At 40.2% G+C, this 24,540-nt stretch overlaps 1 protein-coding gene across 1 annotated transcript; it reads right to left on the reverse strand.

Annotated features, from left to right (window-relative positions):
- Positions 1–1,148: 1,148 nt before the first annotated feature.
- zgc:162396 (uncharacterized protein LOC555292 homolog) lies at positions 1,149–23,139 on the reverse strand. The gene is made up of 6 exons (XM_041807415.1): positions 22,614–23,139; positions 22,326–22,486; positions 22,014–22,230; positions 5,301–5,401; positions 2,549–2,686; positions 1,149–2,424 (listed from the first exon to the last, which is right to left on the reverse strand). Exons 1-6 carry the CDS (start codon positions 22,722–22,724, stop codon positions 2,334–2,336), a joined length of 819 nt encoding a protein of 272 aa, XP_041663349.1. The 5' UTR covers positions 22,725–23,139; the 3' UTR covers positions 1,149–2,333.
- Between the last annotated feature and the right edge of the window lie 1,401 nt (positions 23,140–24,540).

Below are 24,540 nucleotides of genomic sequence, written 5' to 3' on the forward strand. Positions count from 1 at the left end.
AGCCCACTGAACCTCTAGCTGGTGTGCACGTTCAAAGACGTGATCCTATCATTTCTTGAAAGGCAGCACAGATGAGATGGATGGTTGTATGGATGATTTTCTGTATAATAAACAAATACACATCAATATATCTGCACGCACATGTGTATATTAACCTCCTGAGCATTTATTTTTATACATCTTTGATATCTCCTATTTGGGATCAGTTGGACCTAATAACATTGAATTGCATCAAGTAGTTTAAAAAAAAATGATGACCTCACATGAGGACAGAGGTTCTATTTTACTGTATAACAGCAAAGACACCAAAGTGTAACACAACATATGCAATTCTACCAAGTAGGTGAAAAACAGTTTGAAGTATACTTAAGGGAAAAAATATATTCCCACTAAAATTTTTATGCCTGCATAATGTGAACTCAAAGTACACATTTCTACAATTTTTCAACTCAATCTTTGAAACATGTTGAATACAATAAAAGGGGCAACTTCAAAGTAAGTTGCAATCCTGTATAAATCCAGAAGTACATAAAATTCTAAGGCATTGTATTTAATCTATTACTAACCAATTGTTCCTTATATAGTATCTTATTGTGTGGAATTGTGGGGCTCCACCTTTAAAATGACCATAAATTCAATATTAAAACTGCAAAAATGAGCCGTACATATCGTTATTAAGGCTGATTATTATTCTCACATGGATCCAGTTTTTCTAAATTCTCAAGTAATGAAATTTTATGATTTGTTTTACTACAAAATAATGCAAATGATGTTCAAAGCAAAATCAAAAACACTCACAGAGGTTCTTTTCAATTCAGGAGAGTCCATATAATCTGAGAGGTGTCTGTACATTTATTGTACAAAACAAAAGTAATGTTTCCCAATGTCAGCCACTTTTTTCAATTCGCCGGTGGTACATGCCGTGCAGGGGCTTGTCTTCCCAATGATAGCCCCTCTGGCTCCTCCTCCTTACTGGGCTTCTGTTGCCTGAGGCATTCACTTAGCTGGTCCTCACTGGGGGCCATCTTTCTGATGTACTCCTGGAGGCCTGCTATCTCCTGAATAGTGGCTCTAATGCTCACTAGTCCTCGGCCTCCCTCCATTCTCTTAGTGTACAGCAACAGGACGCTGGGCTTTGGGTGAAACCCTCTAACCGTTGTAAGGAGTTTCCTCATCTTGATGTCAGGGGTTCTCATCTCTTCGAGTGGCCAGGATATTATGCCAGTGGGGTATCTGATTACTGGCAGGGCACAGGTATTAATGGCCTGGATCTTGTTTTCAGCTGACTCTTCAGGACCGGCCTCACCCTACGTACGTATTTGGCTGTGGCTGACCGCCGTGCCATCTCCTCATGGTTACCATTTGTCTGTGGGATCCCCACGTATTTGTAGCTATCCTGAACATATGCAATGTTGCCCTCTGGTAGTTCAACCCCTTCTTCCCTCTTCTACATACCATCAGCCTCCTTGAATGTCACACTCGCTCTTGGCGTACAGCCATGTAGAGGAGGTGGCTGATGGCTGTCCCACTTCAGGACCGGTATCAGTAGCCAATCTTGGTGATGATCTCACTGACGTAGCATCCCATCTGGACATCATTTTCTATGAAATTATAGTGCAGTAACATACACATTCTATTTATCAATATTACAAAGTTTAAAATGGTTGAAATTTGAAAGATAATGTAAAAGTCTAAGCAGCTTCCTCCTGAAGATCTGTATTATTCACACTAGATTTTTATGTTCATTTAAAATAAATAAAGCGTGGATAATAAGAGCAGTCAGCAGGGCAAGGCCTAGTCTGACCTTCTTAGCAAAAACAGAACATTAAGGAGGGGCAGTGAAGCAGTTAACACAAGTAAATGGGCCACCAGCTGTGTCATAGAAAAAAAGAAAAAAAAAACTTCAGTTCTCATTTTTAAAAAAGCAACCAAACCCCCCCTCTGTGAAACAACAGTCTCAGGTCTGTTAAAGTTTATTTTTACAGTTATGTAACCTCTCAGTGTGCACCAAAGGCTGCAGAGACTCAGCTGCTCTGCTGGTGGATACTTGAGAGGTCGATTCAATGCAAATAAAACATTCTTAAAGGCAAACAAAATGTGACACAAAGAGTTGTGTAAAAAGTATTCAGGAGATGTGATAATAATTCATCAGTCAGAAGTGGTTCAATAGAATTTCTTGTTAAAAGAAAGAAGTGTTAAAACAACTTTAATTTAAGCTAATTCTTCATTAATGCACTCATTATACAAAACATCTAAATTAAGCTTGCATCGTGTTTTAGATTTTCCAACCCATCATCCTCCCTCTTATTAACACTCTAATGCCATATTATTGATTATTGTGGTTTTGAAGCCAGCACACAGAAATATCCCAGTTCCTGCCCCATTTCAGTGTCAGGAGACGTGACTCCCATCTCCTCCAGAAACCTGCAAAGCAGCACAGTGATTGGTTATCATTTACAGTAGAGAGGCAAGACGTGGATTCATAGAATCTACTTCATTACTAATAACAATCTTTATGATAATACTGTGTGTCTGTGTGATAGATGACCTCTTCTGTGTGTTGAGCAGCAGACCTCGAGCCCTCTGGGGATCTTTCTTCTGGTAAGCTTGGAACATGGAGAAGGATTCAATGAAACCCATCATGTTCTTTACTGAGATTGACGTTTTCACCCGAATGCACTCGATCCTGTTGAATCATGATATCAGTGTGTTATTTAACAAACTACAGGAAAACGGCAGCTGGATAGCTCAGTGGTTTACATTGTTGACTGTGATATAGGAGATTGGGGGTTTATATCCCAGTCAGAGTACAAGTGTTTAGTGTGGCTCCCTGGGTGATTAAAGTATCTGCTAAATGACTGTAACATTTTAAAAATGTCCGGAAAAAAAAACAAACAAAACAAAACATTATGATTTAGCTCTGGACTAATTTGTTTCATTACATGCTAATCAGAGCACTAAAACATAGACTATATGGACAAAAGAATTCAGACACGTGACCATTACACCAACAGGGACAGTAATGACATTGTATCCAAGTACATGTACTCTATGGAGTTGGCTCCTTTTTGCAACTTTAACAGCCTTCACCACTTCCAGTTCAGCTGAAAAGTGCAGGATGGGGTTCAGGTCAAGGACATTGGGTCTAGCCCAAATCCTTCAAAACAGCCCCATACCATTATCCCTCCTTCATCAGACCTCACAGTTGGCACAATGCAGTCAGGCAGGTAACGTTCTCAAAGCACCCGCCAAACCTAGACTTGCCCATCTGACTGCAAAACAAAGAAGCATGGTTCATCACTCCACGTTCTGTCACATTCATGATGGGCTATCAGCATGACAAATGACATGGTGCGCATGAGCTGCCTTAGATTAAGAATGGTGGATCTTCATGTAAAATTGATGCCAACACCGCTCCGGAGACGCGCAAAAACATCTTCTCTGCCAAGACAAGCTTTTGGTGTGACTCCTTGCGGTTGTTTTAAAAAGAAATGTGGTCCAGTTCCAATTAAACTGCCTTTCCTACAGGGACATCCAAGCCAACAGCTAACGCTGGAGAAGCCATGGATACAGCAGACAAAACCACCGTAATGATCGCAAACCCATCCTGAAGCAGACCGGGAGTAGAGTGAAAACATCTTTTTGGTCACGGAAAGCTTACAGTGGCTCTTGTTTTGATGTAGAGACCTTGTCAAGTTCAGACAAAACCGCCGCTGTGGCTGAGTCTGATATCCCTTTCCCACTGGCCAGAAAAACAGTTTAAACATGCTAACAATCTGCTCCTGTCGGCAGTGGGAAAGGCTCTAATCGGCATTTAGACCCGCATTGACTGACCCTGCAATGGACATGGGTTTTTATCGGCTCGCCTTCGATCGGCTCCAATGGGAACGTCACACCCGGGTGAACGCAGGATGACTTTGGCGTAACGTGCCTACGTCATAATATCGCAACAAAAGGACGCCGGCAGTTGACGAATGTCTGTAACTTCTGCGACTCTTTGCCATCTCAGCAACAAATTTCATCCGCCTTTGTATCATCAGCGCTTGAATGTCGTTCAGTCTGCGCTGAGTTTGTATATTTTGAAAGAGGGACAAAAGTACAGAAAACAGTTGACCACCATGTCCATGGCTTTCATGCTCCTTTCCATTGTGTACCTAGCTGTGTTTTGGTGCGCTGATGATGATGTCATCAGCGTGATGACATCAGCTTGACTCACCAGAGGAAAAAAAAAAAACAGCCACGCAGCTTGTCTGCTGGTGATCAGACCCAGTTCTGCTGGCAATGGGAAAGGGGTCACTTGCTGATTGTTAGCGGGTTTACCTGCGTTTAAAAAACCCGCTTTTACACCCTAATTTTAGTGAAAAGCGATATGAGCTAAGCACTCCACTAGCAGGCCTTGTGTACAACCACTAGCGACAACTAACACTTTCCCCATAACTCTTACATACCCATGCCGAAGCAGGTCAGCAGAAGAGCCAAAACACCTTTCCTGTCGCAGCAAGCTTTCAGTGTTGCTCTCTGCGCTTGTTTTGGTAAAGAAATGTTGTCTAGTTCTGACAAAAGTGCTGATGTGGCTAAGTTTGAGCTAATCGCTCCATTAGCAGTCATTGAATACAATGAATGCTTGTATATATAGTGCTGTTTTTATCCTTTATTTCATACAGAAATGTCCATTTCTAGTAAAACGGACGCAATGCTAAAGCTATATCTGAGGTATTTACTGCACTGGAGGCAGCCATTACCGACGGCTTTCAGTACAACTAAACCCCACTCTGTATGGTGTGGCTCTGAAAGTATAGTCACTCACTCAGTCAGCCAGGAAGACACAGACAGATCCATGACCTCAGCAGTCATCCAAAAAAGACACATTTAAGCACAAAGGTCACTACCAATACTGTTTATCAGATCTACAGCCATTCCTCTGGGCGGCCCTGTAGTCTATTACATTCCTAACATCAACATTTCACTTCCTGGTTGTACACTAAACACGTTATGTAAACTAAAGCAGACCTTTGCTCTTTTTTACATCAATATCTAACTTTAACAGTACTTTTAAACATTACGCTGGTACAGTGGTGTGCACACTTTTACAGCACCTAAATCTAGAGGAGCTACATCCTTGTCACTGGTCATTAAGCTGCTGATACATAATGTTCCAATAAATCATATTTTCATATGGGCTTCAAAGAGTTAAAGACTTCAAATCAATGGTTCTTGCTAAAATAAAGATTTCAAGAATGAGAAAATACAGTATCAGCATACCAGCATCTACATATTTTGAAAGCACATTTATAAATTACCTTTCTTTGTCAGGAAAAGGTATGGCAGTGTAGAGCTCTTCCAGCTTTCCCTCAGACACACACACTGGATTGGTTGTGTATGGCATCAGTTCCTGCTTCACCTGGAAGTTAAGGTGCAATAATGTTTTACTATTCACTCATGTTTTTGGTTTTTATTGCATTTTTATTGCAACTGTAGCCAGATGATGTTTGTAAGAATCAGTTTGATATAAAATTCTTTAAGACGAGCTTACTATAAAGCTAAGAGACAGAGAGTGATTTGAGCTGTATATTTTGCTTTATATTACTGATGCTGAGAGCTAGCACTGCTAATGTTAGCAGCTAATTCTAACAATGCAGCTAATGAGTCAGGACTGCTGTGTCAGTGAAGGTGGAGAGGCGGCACAGAACGAAAAGCCAGTAGTAGATTTTTTTTGTTTTACATCATTCATGTGGGAAAATAAATCCAGCTATTGACGGGATCATGTACCCAGGTTTTTTTTTTTTTAAAGCATTACTTAAGTGCATGACAACACATTAACTCAGATTGCCACCTTAGCTGATTATGCCCAGTTAATGGATTGATGTAACCATGAAAATGTACTTAACTTCTTTAAAAGGAGAGAAAAGGCAATAGTTTATAAAAAGCCATTAGCAGAGTTGAGCATATGTCCGCTAATTTGCATTGCATTGCATTGCAGCTGCTGCAACAATGACTGTGTGTACCCAGAGTTTATTTGTTAGGCTGACAAAGAAGAAGGATCCAGACCCCGCTGCTGATGTTATCATTGATCACAGATAACATGAGCAACAGTACAAAACTCAACATAACAGTCACTGACCCTGGTGCTTTTATTGTGAAATGCTGTTTGACCTTCATGAAGTGTCGTACTTCAGGAGTACTGCTGGAGTAAAGACAGCAGACTTATATCAAAAAAAATTTCCATTATCTTTTAAATCCAGAAATGTGATTTTATGTTTTCTTTATTATAATGGCCTTCAGGGGCAGTTTTAGTGACTTGGAGGCCCCAGGCAAAGATCAATCTGAGGCCCCCCCTAATATCACTCACCTCAACTTCTTTGATGACTGCCATATGAATGTGATTTAACAGAAGCAGTACAGTGTACAGTGTGCCACTGATAACACATTTAACTCCATTCAGAGTAAGATCATCTGCATTATAACCAACATCTGTTAGGTTAAGTATTTGTGAATACTTGGTTACATCAAGCTGGACAAACTGCATTCACCTTAGAGAATAAAAAAACAAACATAAATCTGATGTCTCCTCCAAAGATAGATGAGAATAAAGACTCTCTGTACTTACATGATTTTAATACACAAACTCGTGGCTTTTCTTCATCATTTTCTAAAGTTTATGTACTCTCCTCTTCTTAGGGTTTCATGTTTTCAGGTACAATATCTTAGTAATTGTATCTGGCCCAAGGTTCCATCAAGAACTTAATGCAGTTAATTTGTATTTCTGCATCAAATCAGCTGTATTACATGTTTTTTTTTATTATGTTATTAAGAGAAAAATACAATAGGCTCTGTTTTCAGTAATTTTTTCATTGAATCATACTGTACTGTAGGAAAACAGGGTGTCAAACTCATTTTGGGTCGGGGGCTGGATGTCCTCCAAGACATCCTGTTGGCTGGGGAATTTTTTAGCAACATCAATACGACAAAAGCTGACGTAAAGGCTGCTGTAATGTTTATAAAGAGAAATGATCTAATATTAGGTGCAGGTACCATTTAATGAGTGCTGCATGTTTGCACACTGAAGGGTTACTTAGCTACTTTAGAGAGACAATTTACCTGCAAGTAATCTGAACAGGTCAGGCAAAAATATGCTGTCCTTGTAATATATGACAATTTGTGCAGATTTTAATGTTTTTGTGACCCACTGATGATGAATTTACAAGACTGGAATATTCATTATATACATTTAACATGACTGTTTATGGATTTAAAACAGCAACCTGTTATCCACAATGCCTGATCTGACCCTTATTTTACTTGGCCTGGGATCAGTGCCCAGAGTTGAGAGAGAGAGAGAGAGAGAGAGAGAGAGAGAGAGAGAGAGAGAGAGAGAGAGAGATGGGGGGTCACAGAGAGACAGAGACAGAGACAGAGACGAGGATCTTACAGAGATTCATTGCACTTCAGCGCTATTACTGCTTGTAGAGATTCAAACCCTCACCTGCTGAGTAAAAACTTGACTTTTAAGCACATGTCTGAGCCCCTAGAGTAGTTCTTCTTCATGTCCACTCTCTGAATCCCTCTGACATCCCTGCATGCATCATGAATGGGGCCATCTCTGTGCATAATTATGGATGAGCTGCGCCAAGATCAAACATGCCGACCTCACATGTCATAGGACAGTCTGTGTCTGCATTTGTGGTTGAGGGAAAATTACGCAGAGAAAGTGTTTGTTAACCTGAGAGCAACTATTTTAATCCCCCTCAGGGGAAGAACTTTGGTACTACAAGGCAAAATCCTCTGGCTTTGACATTTGTTAAGGCTTATGCAAGAAACTAGTCAGAGGTGTAGGCAGGACAAGACTCACTGAGAGAGCAGAGGTGATGCTGCAGCTGCGCTCTGCGGTGCGTCTTTCTTTACGATGTTCCTCCTTGCTCTAAATGTTAAACTATGAATAATTATCTTTGACCTGGGGAGTGGCAAAAACACAAGTGAGCTGTAATTGTAGGAAAACAAACCTAGGCAAATTCTTGAGGCCCCCTTTATGGACAAGGCCACAGGCAATTGCCTACCTTTGCCTAATGGTAAAAACCGCCTGTGTATGTTCATAAGTATCTGGCACACTTAGAAATTTAATACCACTACTAGTAGTAAATAGTTTGTTTTTGCAAATTTTGCACTGTTGTTTATTTTATTTTATTTATTTATTTTTTTACAGGTTACAAAATTGACTGTATCTCAAAAAGCAAGTTATGTACAGAGTCCAAATCAATTTCCTGTGGTTCCAAAGGATAATGTGCAACTTTTTTATATTTACAAATTTGAGGGATACAGCTGTGCAATTTCTGTATTTTGAAATGTATGTGAAAAAAAACAAAAACAATTTTCATTTTTCTTAGGTTTATTGCAGTTTTAAGTAATTCATTGTAGTAGTTAAGACAAAAGTCAATAAATATTATTATAACTTGGGATATAAGGGTTATATTGATGTAAAGCAAACATAAAAACTCCCAAAAATGGCACTAAAATATGTAAAAATGTAAGAATATGTCCTGGCTCACCCGGCAAAATAATGATCACAGGTGTCTGAGATTGATTCCTGTGATCCAAAGAGCCCTCAGACACAATACCATCCATGAGTTAAATTGAAAAACAAATATTTTAATGTTTATGACACAAAAATCCAATTTGCCTAATCACTGGTAACTAACCATGGAACAAAACTCTATTTGATGATTTATGAGAATTGTTGCCTTTCTGTTTTACAGTAGGAGGGACTTTGCAGCTTTTCAAACTTCTTTGTGTTTTGTAGCAGGATAAACAGGTAATATTTAAAATTCTAAAGATCCCTGCTCTGATCTGGGGCAGACTCAGACCATAAACTAGAGGATTATTAATGGGAGGAGTGAGCAGATATTCCAGAGATAAAACAATAACAACAAATAATTCTTTGTGCTGAAACCTCACCCGAGTCAGTGCAAGCTCACAGTAACATGAGATGCAGTAGTTTATGAATGAGACTAAGTGAGGCAGGCAGGTCTGTAAGGCCTTTCCTCTGATTTCAGACGAGCTTCTCCTGCAGACCAGCAGAATGCGCAGGTAGGTGTAGAGGACGAAGGACATGGTGATGAGGAGGGTTGTAATACCAACCATCTCATTTGATATTATCCTCACAGCTGAATCTTCACATGACAGATGAACCAAAGACCTGTAAGAGCATAAAATTCTGTGCAGCTTATTTCTACAAAAATGCATGGAGAGGAGCTGATGTATTACATTTCCACCAATAAATGCCGGATAGAGAACAGAAATAATGACTAGACAGAGCACCGTCTTAGCTGTCATTTTACTGTGATAGTGTAAAGGCTGACAAATAGCAACAAATCTGTCATAGGCCATGATGGTGAGGAGAGTTAGCTCATGTGCAACGTAAGTTCCAACAACATAAACCTGAGTGAAACAAGCTGCTCTGGGAATGAAATGATCATCAGACACAATGTCCATGAGAAACCTGGGGAAGAAGGCGGCTGAGCCGTACAGAGAGTTTACAGACAGCAGATAAAAATATACATGGGCTGATGCAGAGACTTCTCCAGGGACACTGCCAGAATAATCACAACGTTAGCAGAGATTATAGTCATGTAGATCAGCAGACACAGACTGAAGAACAGATATCTGAGGGAGCCATAATCTGCAAACAGAGAGAACTGGAAATATGAAGGATTCACACTCATGTTACTCTTCATGTCTCCTAAAGAGCAGAGTAGGATGAGAAGAGGTGACATACAGCAGAAACAATAAGTAAAGCAGAATGAAGACAGATGTTAAAGACTTATTTAGACATGACTCGTCTATGAATTCATGCATGCACACTGTGTTTGCTGAACATGTCAATAAAATATAACTTATTAATATACAGCAGACCAATGTTCTATTGATTTAAACTGTTCAGATCAACGGGCAGAAAAGTTCTCTGTAACAAAATGCAGAAACACAAACAACTGACATTAGTCAAACACCTTAAAACAGCTCAAATTAAATTCAGGTTTCAGACAACAAAGTGTGGGAACAGGAACTCTATAAACACAATAATAATAATAATGATAATGTGAAGTTTCCATTCTTTCTGAGCCCACTCAAACACATTCAGGAAACATAACCCATCTGTGATGAATAAACACGCATCTATAACCCAGATCTACTCCAGAGAACAGTAGCGGCTGGACCTTTATATTTCTGTTCTGTTGCAGTAGAGAAGGAAAACACACCTGCAGGCAGCAGGGGATTAATGTGTGTCACAAACCGCTAGGGCATCCATCCCCAAACAGCGGCCCGCGGGCCACTTCTGGCCCGCCAGCAGGTGTCATCTGGCCAGTGAGACATTTGGGAAAAAAGATGGAAATTTTTAAATATATGTTCATTTTTAATATTTACCTTCTTGGTGTTTCAAATACAAGTTTTCACTCATTTATCATGATCTTTCTATAATTGTGGCAAGAAAAGGATGTAGTATGATGTGATAAATGAGTTAGATATGGTACTTTGAACTCTTTTCAGAGCAGGGAGGAACATCGTAAAAAGAGGCACAGCAGACTGCTTCATCACCTCAACTCTGCAAACATGCTGCCCAAAAAGAGGCTGATACAGACTGCATGACTTTTAACACTAAAGGAGAAGTATTTATTTTCTCTAATTTAAAATTTAAAGGGATATTTCAGGATTTTTGAAGTTGGGTCGTATGAGGTGCTTGGCTATAGTAGCGGCATTAGCCTCCAGTGATTTCCATGTAATTTGATCCTGTGGTTATTACGAGCTCAGAGAGATCTGCGGCATAGCGGCTGTAGATAGGAATGTTTTGTCCGCATAAATTAACAAGTTTTACGAAAAAAATGGGCCAAGAAAATATGTTGGCTCGCCTGTGCACTGTGTCGAAAACGTACAAAGCACTTCACTTCTCCCCAAAACCCCCTCTCTGTCAGGCACTAATTTACCATGCAGCTTTCGACATTTTGCATCCTTCTGCCTCCACACACTGTTCACTGTTTACACATTTGCCGGTCAGCTGTGTGGGTCTGCAGTGTAGCAGGGTTAAGCATCAGTTACTACAATGCGTTGAGTTTTTTTATTCCGTTTTTTGCAGATTCAGAAGATGCCGCGTATTTGCGTTTATCCAGGCTGTTCAAACAAGCACGCCTCCTGGACACCATACAGATTTCACCGTATTCCCCTACGTGACATCAGTCTTTGCCAACCTTGTCTTATTGCACTGAATATGGATATGAACACCCCACCTTCTGCACTGAAAAGTTTATTGCAGCGCCTGTTTTACCAAGCAGGACTATTTAAAAGGACAACCAAAACACACGCATAGGTTGAAGAGCTCCGCTGTACCTACTCTTCAGGTAAGCACTATTTACCGATATAAACATTTAAAACACACAGCCAAACGCTCGTACATTTACAGGCAATTCCATTGCAAAGCCCGAGCCACGAAGCACAACTTGCTGATGCCGTACAGTTAACTCTAAAGATGTAATATTTCACAAGAATGGGTGGGTTTGTATGACATATAATTTCAGTGCATTTTTCCACTCCAATAGCTGACACATTGTTTTCATAAGGTAAGCATATTGTGCCGACTGAAGCTTGTACAGTTACCAGCCATTAGAGGAAAAAGGCAACAGCCATAAGCTTACCTGGATGACAAATTGTCATTCGGCCCTTCAGGTTGGGGTCTGTTTTTCCAATTTATCTTTGGAAAGTTGAAGAAGGTCTGCAAAACACCGGCTTTTAGTAAGGCAAGGGATTCTGGATGGAGTGTGATGCAGACTGCAGGCGTCTGTGAGCCACTATCCTCTGATTCAGTGATGTCCTGAAGAAGTGTTGCAACTAAGTCCCACTCATGTCAACCGTAGCTCTCCGAGTGGGTTGGCATGGGTTCGCATTTTTCACACCTACACCACCAGGTATCTCGGGATCTCTTCTGCTCTAAACTTTGAAATGAAATTTCTCTAGTTTCTCTTTCAGTCCGCTGACTCTCCATCTGTAGAAGTTCTTCTTCAGTGTACTCCGGTTCATACAAATATCCTCTCGTATCCACAGTAAACAGCACATCATCATCACTCATGTCGAAATCGCTCATGTTATCGTTGTTTTAGCTTGATGTGGTTTTATTATTCTTTTATTATTATGTTTACACATCCTCCGCAGACCCACACAGCTGACCGGCGGATGTGTAAACAGTGAACAGTGTGTAGAGGCAGAAGGATACAAAATGTCGAAAGCTGCATGGTAAATTAGTGCCTGACACTGAGGGGGTTTTGGAGAGAAATGAAGTGCTTTGTACGTTTTCGACACAGCGCACAGACGAGTCAACATATTTTCTTGGCCCGTGTTTTCGGAAAACTCGTCAATTTATGCAGACAAAACGTTCCCATCAACAGCCGCTGTGCCGCAGATCTCTCTGAGTTCGTAATAACCACAGGATCAAATTACACAGAAATCGCTGGAGGCTAATGCCACTACTATAACCAAGCACCTAATATGACCCAACTTCAAAAATCCTGAAATATCCCTTTAACATCTATCCCTGTGGGAGGTTAAAACAGCTGCTCTCATGAAAGCAAACCCTGGGTAATTGTCCGTCAGCTCCAAACGCAGACATCGTATCTCCCTTTGGTGATTCAATTCAATGCCAGTGTGATTTAATCCTTCATTATAAAGAACCTGTAAAGCCAAACTAATATCAACCACATTTATTTACATACAGTTTAATTTTACGTCAGCAAGGTGTGCAATTAAGGTCTTGATCCCTTACGTTTAAACGGGACATTGTTAATAAATCGTATACACGTATTTGACTCCAGGTCTCATCAAAAAATGGTAAAAATTCCTCTCATAATGATAAAACAAATTGTTTATGACTGAAAATTTAATCCTAACCTGGACACAGGCTGTCCTATGACATGAGAGATGGGCATAATAAGAGACATAATTACACATGGAGATGTGCCCACCTCATGACGCAGGGATGTCAGGGGATTCAGAGAGAACGGACATGCAGAAGACCGACTGTTGTGGCTCGGACACGTGCTTTATGTCAAGTTTTCCCTCAGAAGATGAGGGTTTATAGCTCTTTGAGCAGCAGGCTAATAGCGCAGCAGTCAGGGAAACATCTCAGCGGGATCCTTTTCTCTCTCTCTCTTTCTGGACTTTGCACTGATCCCAGGTCGGGTGGAATAATCTCAGGGACAGATCAGATATTGTAGACAAGCCATAAACAGTCATGCTGAATGTATATTTATAATGAATATTCCAGTCTTGTAAATTTAGCATCAGTGGGTCTCAAAAACGTTAAAAATGCAAAAAAATTGCCACCTGATACAAGGACGGCATATTAATGCCTGACCTGCTTAGATTAGTTGCAAATAAATCCTCTGTCTAAAGTAGCTAATACTAGCCATACTCTGTGTGTGTGGGTGTGTGTGTGTATATATATGTGTGAGTGAACATCCAAGAAATTTTAATGGTGTCAAAATAAAAAAATAACTAAAAAATCCATGTCTGACCCTCAGCTTTCTGTCCTCGAAAATGTTTGGCTCCAGATGGAACTAACTGGGGAACCCTGCCCTAGGTTGTGTGAAAAAGAGCATCCTTGCCTGTGGTTCAGTTAAACACGGCCCCCAACATCAGATCATAGTTTCTTCTAACTGGCCCACTGGTAGGAGCTCTGCAGATTTCATCCAGAATAAAAATGTGAACTTAACTATGAACAGTGTTGGGAGTAACACGTTAGTAAGTAACACGTTAAAGTAACTCTGTTACTTTTTATGGTAACTAGTGCTGTAACTCGTTTCTTTTTAAAATTTATAACGCTGTTACAGTTACTAGAAATTTAAATCGCACATTAATTGTTACTTTTCCAGCCAACAACTCGTTGATGAAGGTTAGTAAACATGCGGTTTGGCAGACGATGTGACGGAGCGATTAGCACATCCTGGGAGAGAGAACAGCCTCTGCAGAAACACACAAACAAACAGGGTCTGAAGCGCACACACATAGTGGCTGAGCACTCGAGCCTGAGCTTTGTCTTGGAAATACGAGCATTATTTTTCCCTCCTCGGGATAAAGGACAAAAAAAAAACATGGAAATAAACTGTTCCACCTCCAAGAACAGTAATTTTAACTTCACAAAGTGCCGAGTTAAACAACATGCTTCAGCTGAACTAGTTTCCAGAGAGCCGGATGCTACAAACGCCGCTAACCCAGGTACAGCTCACGTTAGTACAGCAGACCAAGCAAGGAGGAACCACTCCATGTCTCCATGTAAACGACCAAGGCTGCATTTAATTCACTGCCAGCTGCAAAGTGTGTCACTAATACCCGTTTCCCACTGGTCGAAAAACCCGTTTAAACACGCTAACAATCGGCTCCTGTCGGCAGTGATAAAAAGGCTCTAAGCAGCATTCAGAGCACGGCAGCGCAGTTTAATGGCGTATATAAACACAAAAATGCCCATGTCATAATAATTATATCCACTGAGAATATACATATATTTGTCCCAAGGACAGATTTAGCTCATTCAGCCTGTTAAAATCTCATGAATTATCTCATAAAGCACCGTGCGTCCTGTCCGTGCACAGCTGGAAAGAGAGATCCTTTTCAAACGATATAATCTGTTAACCTTTCACGTATTCATTAATTGCATTATATGCCTCTTGGAAATGATCACATCAATCCTCTTTTTTTGTTTGTTATTACAGGAGACAGGAGTAAAGGTAGAGGTTTCCAACACTGCAGCGCAGTTTAACAGCACATATAAACACAAAAATGCTTGTCTAGCTCACTCTTGTCATAATGAAGATATCTGCTGAAAGCTATTATTTTTTCGTGAACAAGTCAGGCTTCTACACCCTTGGATTTCTCATGGTTTATCACATGAAGCGCAGTGCTTCCTGCGTAAAAATGCAGCTGGAGAATGGGAGACTTTTCTAAAAGTTGTTTCTGTTTCCCTTTATCTTATGTCTGCTCCATGGAAATGACTATACTTTTTTTTTTTTAGTTTTCACCCTTAAATCTCAGTCTGAAAATTCTGCCGTCTCCTCCATCAGCTGTTAAGCCGGATGACAGCTGATGGAGGAGACAGGAGTTTGGCAGGCTGAAGTTTTTGTTTTAAATCATTAAAAAGATCGATGTTTGCCTAATATTTCCAAGAAGCAGATAGATGTGAAAATTTGAAAAAATAAAATTGTTTAGAAAAGGTTCTCCTTAACTTTATTTGGCTGCATTCATAAGTAGAAAGCGCTGTGCTTTACTGGATAATCCATGAGAAATTCAAGGCTGCAGGAGTTGAACATGCCAGTAGAACATTGATTATTCTCAGCGGATATTTTTGTTATAGAAAGACTGAGCTAGAAAAGCAACGTGATGACATCAGCTTGATGCGCCAGACTGATAGCAAGGTATGTTGTTGAAGACACGCTTCATATATATGCTGTATAGTCCGCTGCCTTCAGAGAAATAACCAAAAAAAAAGAGAAGACGAGGGATAGGACTGCCATGGAGGAAGATATTTAGAGAGCAGCTGGGATTTAATCTTTACTCTCTCAGGAGAAGATATATATTTGAGACTTCTTAAACAGTCTAAAATGCTTTAACACTGTCAAAAGTTGAGAAACATTTCTACTGTTACACCACTTTCCAACGTAATGATAATGGTTACAATGTTATATGAAAATAGAGTTATTTCCTCTCACACTGCCACAACAACCCACAGGACTGTGATGTGTACAGTGCTTAACAAATTTATTAGACCACCACCCAAAGTAAGGTTTATGCCACAGCAGCATCATGAAGTGCTTTAATGCGGATTCTTTCATTTTCAGTGAGCTCTCCACGTTTTCCCATTTTGAACAGGAATGAGGAATTTCAAACTGAATTCACCTTTTTATACCCAAATTTGAGCCGGCTCACTGGGCCTCTCTGAGATCTCAGAAATTAATCAAGCAGAACATTCAACCGCTAAAACTCATTTTTCTGTTCAGGAATGCAAGTCAATAACTATAATTTGACATATTCATCAAGAAATATTAATGTGCTTTACTTTTTTTTTCAGTTTTTCTGTATATCAGTACATTTGAAAATTCATGGTAACAATAATAATTATATTTTAGCATAAAAAATATCATTTGGGTGAAAGAGCTTCTACATATTGGTGTATTATCCATTGCAGAAACATAAAAAATGATTTTGGTAATTACCAATGCTGTTAATTTCGGGCAGCTGTGGCATAAACCTTACTTTGGGTAGTGGTCTAATAAATTTGTTAGGCCCTGTGGGCTACAATGAGGATTGAAGTAGGGCTGCAGCAATAGATTCTTTTGTAATCGAGTACTCTAATGATTTTTCTGACGATTAATCGAGTACTCTAATCACAAATATTGCATTTTTTTAATCAGTCACTTTTGCTTTTTCAAGAGAAGTAGTACTAGAAAATGAGAAAAGAAGCTTGGTCCCTTAAATGAACTACTTCTTTATTAAAAATTGGTATTAACAGATTCTCCAAAGAAAATATATTTTACAAAGTGCAATGAAGTTCTGATAACAGTTTACATTTCTTACAGTTACAAGGAAATGAAGTTAAATAATGACAGATTATGCCATATTTGGGGTTTTAGGGATCCTCTCCCAGGAAATTTTGGGTGCTTAAACTTTATTTCCTCTGTTGTAGTTTATTTTTATTTTCCAATTTGTCATTAAAGGGACACTTAATCATTTTAACATCCTCTTCTTTATGCATGAATGTAATATTTCACGTTATAGTGAGAATAAAGCTCCATCATTCACACAGCGGTCTGATGATGGCCAAATGGTGAACCTTTAGATTACATGAATATGGTCCATTTTTCAAAGGGTGTTCACTTTTAATTTTTGCAGATTTTTTGGTTTGTGAGTTCATCCACCATAAAAATCTGACCTTTAAGACCATGCACTGACATGGAGAACAAGGGACAAAGCTGCTTCTATGACCTGCTGAATCCTGACAATATGATGATGAACTTTGACCTATTTAGTCTCTGTCACAGTCTGTGGAAATGGCATGTTTCTATTTTATTGGTGTCAGTTCATTACCAGTATAAGTCTTATCAAATCATTCAGGATGCTGAAACTTTTTGAAAAATACGCTGTAATCAAGACTTCAGTGTGTTGAATTTAAATGATTTATAATTAAATGTATAACGTTCACACGCGGAAGAGAGAGAGAGAGGGAAAGCACCAAAACAGGACTTTAATCGTAAAGCCTGACTGTCTGATGTAAAACCGTTCTGAGAAGTTTATGAATTTCCCTGAAGTCTGCAGACGCAAACTGAGCGCTAGCAGCAGCAAGTCATGCAGGCCAGATCAACTCTGAGATCTGCGTAGGTTCACCAGTGCAGGCATAGTGCCATATCTGCCATAAAGCCACGACCAATGGATGCGTAAAAACGCAGGACAAGTGCCTGTAAACATCACTGCATCAACTTCTCTTCCTTAGTGAATTTCATGCCTCGTATCATGCAGGTTATGTTGTAGTAACAGCGAAAACAAGTGCATTGGGCCACACAAATAGCCGTTTATGTGAAACACAACACGCCGTGAAACACACAGCGCATGATGTCCAGGCTACAGATTGGGTGTATATGGATACATGACTTATTTGAGTGAAGCCTCGAGGCAGATAATTTGCCTTGAGGAATTTTTTGATTCAAATCACCTGAATAATTCGAGGAATCAGCCCTAGATTGAAGTAAAAAAAGTAATGCTTGAGTTACTTTTCAAAGCAATAGTTACTATTTTTCAGTAACTTGCCCATCACTGGTAACTAACATGGAACAAAGCTTTATTTGATGATTTATGAGAATTGTTGCCTTTCTGTTTTACCATAGGAGGGACTTTGCAGCTTTTCAAACTTCTTTGTGTTTTGCAGCAGGATGAACAGTGAATATTTAAAAGTCTAACGATCACTCCTCTGATCTGAGGCAGACTCAGACCATAAACTAGAGGGTTATTTATGGGAGGAATGATCAGATATTCCAGAGATAAAACAATAACTACAAATATATTATTGTGCTGAAAGCCCACTCGAGTCAGTGCAAACTCACAGTAACATGAGATGCAGTAGTTTATGAATGAGACTAAGTGAGGCAGGCAGGTCTGTAAGGCCTTTCCTCTGATTTCAGACGAGCTTCTCCTGCAGACCAGCAGAATGCGCAGGTAGGTGTAGAGGACAAAGGAAAGTATGATGGAGATGTTTACCATAGCAACAGCCTCATTTGATACTATCCTCACAGCTGTATCTTCACATGACAGATGAACCAAAGATCTGTAAGTGCAGAAAAACCTGTGCAGCTTATTTCTACAAAAACGCATGGAGAGGAGTTGATGTATTATATTTCCACCAATAAATGCCGGATAGAGAACAGAAGTGATTATTAGACAGAGCACTGTCTTTGCAGTCATTTTACTGTGATAGTGTAAAGGCTGACAAATAGCAACAAATCTGTCATAGGCCATGATGGTGAGGAGTGTTAGCTCATGTGAAAGGAAGGTTCCGATAGCATACACCTGAGTGAAACAAGCTGCTCTGGGAATGAAATGATCATCAGACACAATGTCCATGAGAAACCTGGGGAAGAAGGCGGCTGAGCCATACAGAGAGTTCACAGACAGACAGCAGATAAAAATATACATGGGCTGATGCAGAGACTTCTCCAGGGACACTGCCAGAATAATCACAACGTTAGCAGAGATTATAGTCATGTAGATCAGCAGACACAGACTGAAGAACAGATATCTGAGGGAGCCATAATCTGCAAACAGAGAGAACTGGAAATATGAAGGATTCACACTCATGTTACTCTTCATGTCTCCTAAAGAGCAGAGTAGGATGAGAAGAGGTGACATACAGCAGAAACAATAAGTAAAGCAGAATGAAGACAGATGTTAAAGACTTATTTAGACATGACTCGTCTATGAATTCATGCATGCACACTGTGTTTGCTGAACATGTCAATAAAATATAACTTATTAATATACAGCAGACCAATGTTCTATTGATTTAAACTGTTCAGATCAACAGGCAGAAAAGTTCTCTGTAACAAAATGCAGAAACACAAACAACTGACATTAGTCAAAGACATTAAAACAGCTCAAATTAAATTCAGGTTTCAGACAACAAAGTGTGAGAACAGGAACTCTATAAACACAATAATAATAATAATGATAATGTGAAGTTTCCATTCTTTCTGAGCCCACTCAAACACATTCAGGAAACATAACCCATCTATGATAAATAAACACGCATCTATAACCCAGATCTACTCCAGATCTACTCCAGAGAACAGCAGCGGCTGGACCTTTATATTTCTGTTCTGTTGCAGTAGAGAAGGAAAACACACCTGCAGGCAGCAGGGGATTAATGTGTGTCACAAACCGCTAGGGCAGCCATCCCCAAACAGCGGCCCGCGGGCCACTTCTGGCCCCCCAGCAGGTGTCATCTGGCCCGTGAGACATTTGGGAAAAAAGATGGAAATTTTAAAAGAATGTTTTCATTTTTAATATTTACCCTTTTAGGTTTTTCAAATACAAGTTTTCACTCATTTATCATGATCTTTCTATAACTGTAGCAAGGAAAGGATGTAATATGATGTGATAAATGAGTTATATATGGTACTTTGAATTCTTTTTAGAGCAGGAGGAGCATTATAAAAAGACGCACAGCAGACTGCTTCATCACCTCAACTCTGCAAACATGCTGCCCAAAAAGAGGCTGATACAGACTGCATGACTTTTAAGAATAAAGGAGCAGTATTTGTTTTCTCTAATTTAACATTGATCCTTTTTTAAAAGACGAAGAATTTTACCACCATCCGCAGCTGCACAGACTCTCATAAAGTCCAGCCCTGCCTGCACCTCTGACTAGTTTTCTGCATCTCAGACCTTAACAAATGTCAGAGGTTTTTGCCTTGTAAAACCAAACATCTATCCCTGTGAGGGATTAAAACAGCTGCTCTAAGGATAGCAAACAGTTTCCCTGTGTAATAGTCCGTCAGCCCCAAACACAGACATCATATCTCGTTTTGGTGATTCAGTTCAATGTCAGCCTGATTTAATCCCTCATTATGAATAATCTGTAAAGCCAAACTAATATCAGCTACATTTATTTACATACAGTAAAATTTTACGTCAACAAGATGTGCAATTATGGTCTTGATCACTTACATTAAATGGGACATCGTTAATAAATACGCGTATTTGACTCCAGGTCTCATCAAAATTGGTAAAAATTCTTCTCATAATGATAAAACAAATTGTTTATAAATGAAAATGTAATCCTAACCTGGACACAGGTTAGGATTACCCACAGACACATCCAAGAAATTTTAATGGTTAAAAAATTTTTAAAAAACTAAAAAAATCCATGTCTGGCACTCAGCTTTCTGTCCTCGAAAATTTTTGGCCCCCAGATGAAACTAATTGGGGAACCCAGGTTGTGTGAAAGAGAGCATCCTTGCCTGTCGTTCAGTTAAACACGGCCCCCAACATCAGATCATAGTTTCTTCTAACTGGCCTACTGGTAGGAGCTCTGCAGATTTCCTCCAGTATAAAAATGTGAACTTAACTATGAACAGTGTTGGGAGTAACAAGTTAGTAAGTAACGCGTTAAAGTAACTCTGTTACTTTTTATGGTAACTAGTGCTGTAACGCGTTTCTTTTTTAAATTAATAACGCTGTTACAGTTACTGGAAATTTAAATCACACGTTACTCGTTACTTTTACAGCCAACAACTCATTGATAAAGGTTAGTAAACATGCGGTTCAGCAGATGATGTGCGGAGCGGTTAGCACATCCTGGGAGAGCAAACAGCCTCGGCAGAAACACTCAAACAAACAGGACCTGAAGCGTGCACACATAATGGGTGAGCACTCCAGCGTGAGCTCTGTCTTGGAAATACAAGCAACACTTTTCCCTCCTCAAAATAAATGACAAGAAAGAACATGGAAGTAAACCTTTCCACCTCCAAGAACAGTAATTTTAACTTCACGAAGTGCCGAGTTAAACAGCACGCTTCAGCTAAACTAGTTTCCAGATGCTACAAACACTGCTAACCCAGGTACAGCTCACGTTAGTACAGCAGACCAAGCAAGGAGGAGCCACTCCATGCAAACAACCAAGGCTGCATTTAATTCACCACCAGCTGCAAAGTGTGTCACTAAGGAAGCACTAAACAGATGGAAAGCAAAGTATGTTGTTGAAGACACGCTTCATGTATATCTTGTACAGTCCACTGCCTTCAGAGAAATAACAAGAAAAAAAGAGAAGACGAGGGATAGGACCGCCACGTAGAAAGATATTTAGAGAGCAGCTGGGATTTAATCTTTACTCTGTCGGTTGAATATATATATTTGAGACTTCTTAAACAGTCTAAAATGCTTTAACTCTGTCAAAAGTTGAGAAACATTTCTACTGTTCTACTGTTACACCACTTTCCAACATAATGACAATTGCTGCAATGTTATATGAAATCATTGTTATTTCCTCTCACACTGCCACAACAACACAAGTGAATGCGATGTGTACAATGAGGATTGATGTAAAAAAAAAAGGAACTTCTGAGTTACTTTTCAAAGTAACTAGTTACTTTTACAAAGCAGCAACTCAGTTACTAACTCAGTTACTTTTTCTGGCAGTAACTAGTAACTGTAACTAGTTACTGTTTTTCAATAACTTGCCCAACACTGGTTCTGAGATACATGGTGTCTCAGATAAACGGTCTGCAGCCAGACCCTTCTCCAAACAGCTGATGTCTTTGTTGTTTTTTTATTATACCAGCTAAGTAAATTATTTTTAGAATAAACCAGTTACATTTTTGCAAACAGATTCACTGTTTGTAAAGTTACATTTTGAATTAACAGCGCTCACCTCTGGTTAATAGTTACTTTGTCTCTAAGCTTTGCTCTGCTGATGGTATGGTACATAAGTCTCCACCTACCTCCTCATAAATGCGATTGAGTTTTTCTCCACAGTTTTGGTAGTAAAGTCTGGTGTTGGTGTCACTGAAGCCCAGCAGAGCCATGCAGCCCCTGGGTTTTAAAACCCGACTCGCCTCGGCCAGGAACCTCGACTGATCAAACCAGTGGGCTGCAGATGCTGCTGTCAGCAGGTCAACAGAGCCGTCAGGAAAAGGAAGCTCCTCTGCAGTCCCCTTCCTGCAGGGTCATCAGACAGGTCACTCTAGTCATCATGCAATGATCTCTATCACTCTAAAGCTGCTGTGAGTGCAGAGAAACTCAAACCCTCCTACCTGTATGTAATGTTTGGGTGTCCTGGCACACTTCTAGCCTCCTCCAGCTGACACTCACTGATGTCGATGCCCACCACTTCCTGGAAATGTGGAGCCAGAAGGCGGGAATTCTGACCTGTGCCACATCCGAGATCAACTGCCAGCACATGGGGCTGTCCCTTCTGAGGATTGCAGCAGAAACCAGCACTTGTAAAGATGTTGAAGATGTCAGGGTGCATCAATTAAAATGCTACAATGAATGAAATGAATGAAAACAGAATGAGCATGTTGTGTTTAGTCACAGCATACCTTTTTATCTAGGTACTGAAGAATAATGTTCTTGACCTCATCTGGAGGAGTAAAGCGGTACTGTTGGTAGATAGAGGCATGCTCCTTCCCTTCAAACAGCCGGTACGTCATGGTGTTTATCGTTACTCTTCTATTTTTCTTCTTCTGCCTTCTCTGACCTCTGCTCCAGAAACTAAACGCTCCCCTTTGTCCTCCTGTATCGTTTTTCTGTCAGGTTTACCTTTGTTGCATTTAGCCCCGTTCACCTTAATGATGTTTCATCTTCTTATCTTCCGGCTGTTTCCTTCCTCAGAGCTGTTTTCTGTCTGAACTCTCCTGAGCGCTGCACTCCTGCCTGCACCACTGGACCCTGGACCCACTTTCGCAAGTGTAGATTTTCACTCTAAGACTCACAGTGTAAATCAAACAACAGCCAAATATCAGCTTAAACTTACAACCTTAAGATAAAGGCAACAAGAATCAAATCAAGACACACTTTTCCATGAAGATTGCTCTAGCCAGTTCAAAGCCGTCTTTCATGCCGGGAGTCTTTACAACTCAGCTGCAGATTAGTTGACAATATGTAACAGAGGCTGGGCCTCCAGCTTAACCCCTTCACGGCCAGAGACTTCCACTGAGTGCATTGTAACAGCATGATAGTAGCAAAGTAATGAAGCTTAGCGCAAGTTTAAGAAGTAAGACTGCTTCATTTCCATTCACCCTTTCATTCATTAGTAACCACTTGCTCACCTGTCCCCCCTTTCATTGCACTGTTCCTGCTCTAGTAATCATCAATGGGCTTCTACTCACTTAAGCTCTGAGCCAATCCCCTTAAGCCATGACTTTTCTCAATCAAATCATCCTGCAGCCGTCATATTTTAAAACCTGTTCTCTTTCCTTCACAGTCAGTCTGTCATTTCAGTGCGATCGCTGCAACCCTCCTCCCCAGCCACCTCCACTACATCTCATCATTGTCCAGGTCAAGCTCCGCCATGCGTCCTACATCCTTTCAACTCTACTTCTAATTATCTCATCAGTGTCTGGGTCAAGCTCTTTCAAAATCTGTCCTCAGAAGTCTCTTACTCATCTTATCTTACTGGTTTAAAGTCAGTGCAAAGCAATCAAAATATATATTTAATATTTTTATCGAACTGAGGTCTGGTATTAAAAGGTAACCTTAAAGATTAAGCTCTATTCTGTGCTATGGGATGCTGTGGACTCTGAATGCGCTAGAACGGGACTGAAGCGGCTCTGTCATCTCTCAAAACCTGCTATGACCCGACAATGGAGGGTTCATGTGGCTGCTCTAAAGATTAAGGCCTGGCCAGCACTACATGTTTGAGCTACGAGTACCAGAACAAATTTCTTATCATTGATCCATATGGAATTTATACAGACAGACAGGGCTGTTCTTGATATTTGTGCCCATTCATTCTGTAGAGCATTTATCAGGTCAGACACTGATGTTGGGCTCACAATCTCTGTTCCAGTTGATCCCAAAGGTGCTGGATGAGGTTGAGGTCAAGGTTCCATGTCGGCCAGTCAAGCCACCAAACTCATCAAACCATGTCTTTATAGTACTTTCTTTGTGCACTTGGGCACAGTCATGTTGGAATAGAAAAGGGCCTTTCCAAACGGTTGCCACAAAGTTGGAGCCCCAACATTGTCCAAAATGTCTTGGTATGCTGAAGCATTAAGATTGGCCCTCACTGGAGATATGGGGCCTAGCCTAAACCCTGAAAAAAACAGCCCCGTTCTTGAGCAGTCAGGCATGTACCGTTCTGCACCCCTTCAAACCTAAACTTGTCTATGTGACTGCCAAACAGAGAAGCTCGATTCATCACTCCAGAGAATATGTCTCCACAGCTCCCCAGTCCAGTATCGGTGTGCTTTGCCGTAGTGGTTCTCAACTAGTCCAGCCCAACAAATCCACAATGTGGACTGTGGC

This window comes from Cheilinus undulatus, linkage group 15, assembly GCF_018320785.1.
Source record: "Cheilinus undulatus linkage group 15, ASM1832078v1, whole genome shotgun sequence".
NCBI lineage: Eukaryota > Metazoa > Chordata > Actinopteri > Labriformes > Labridae > Cheilinus > Cheilinus undulatus.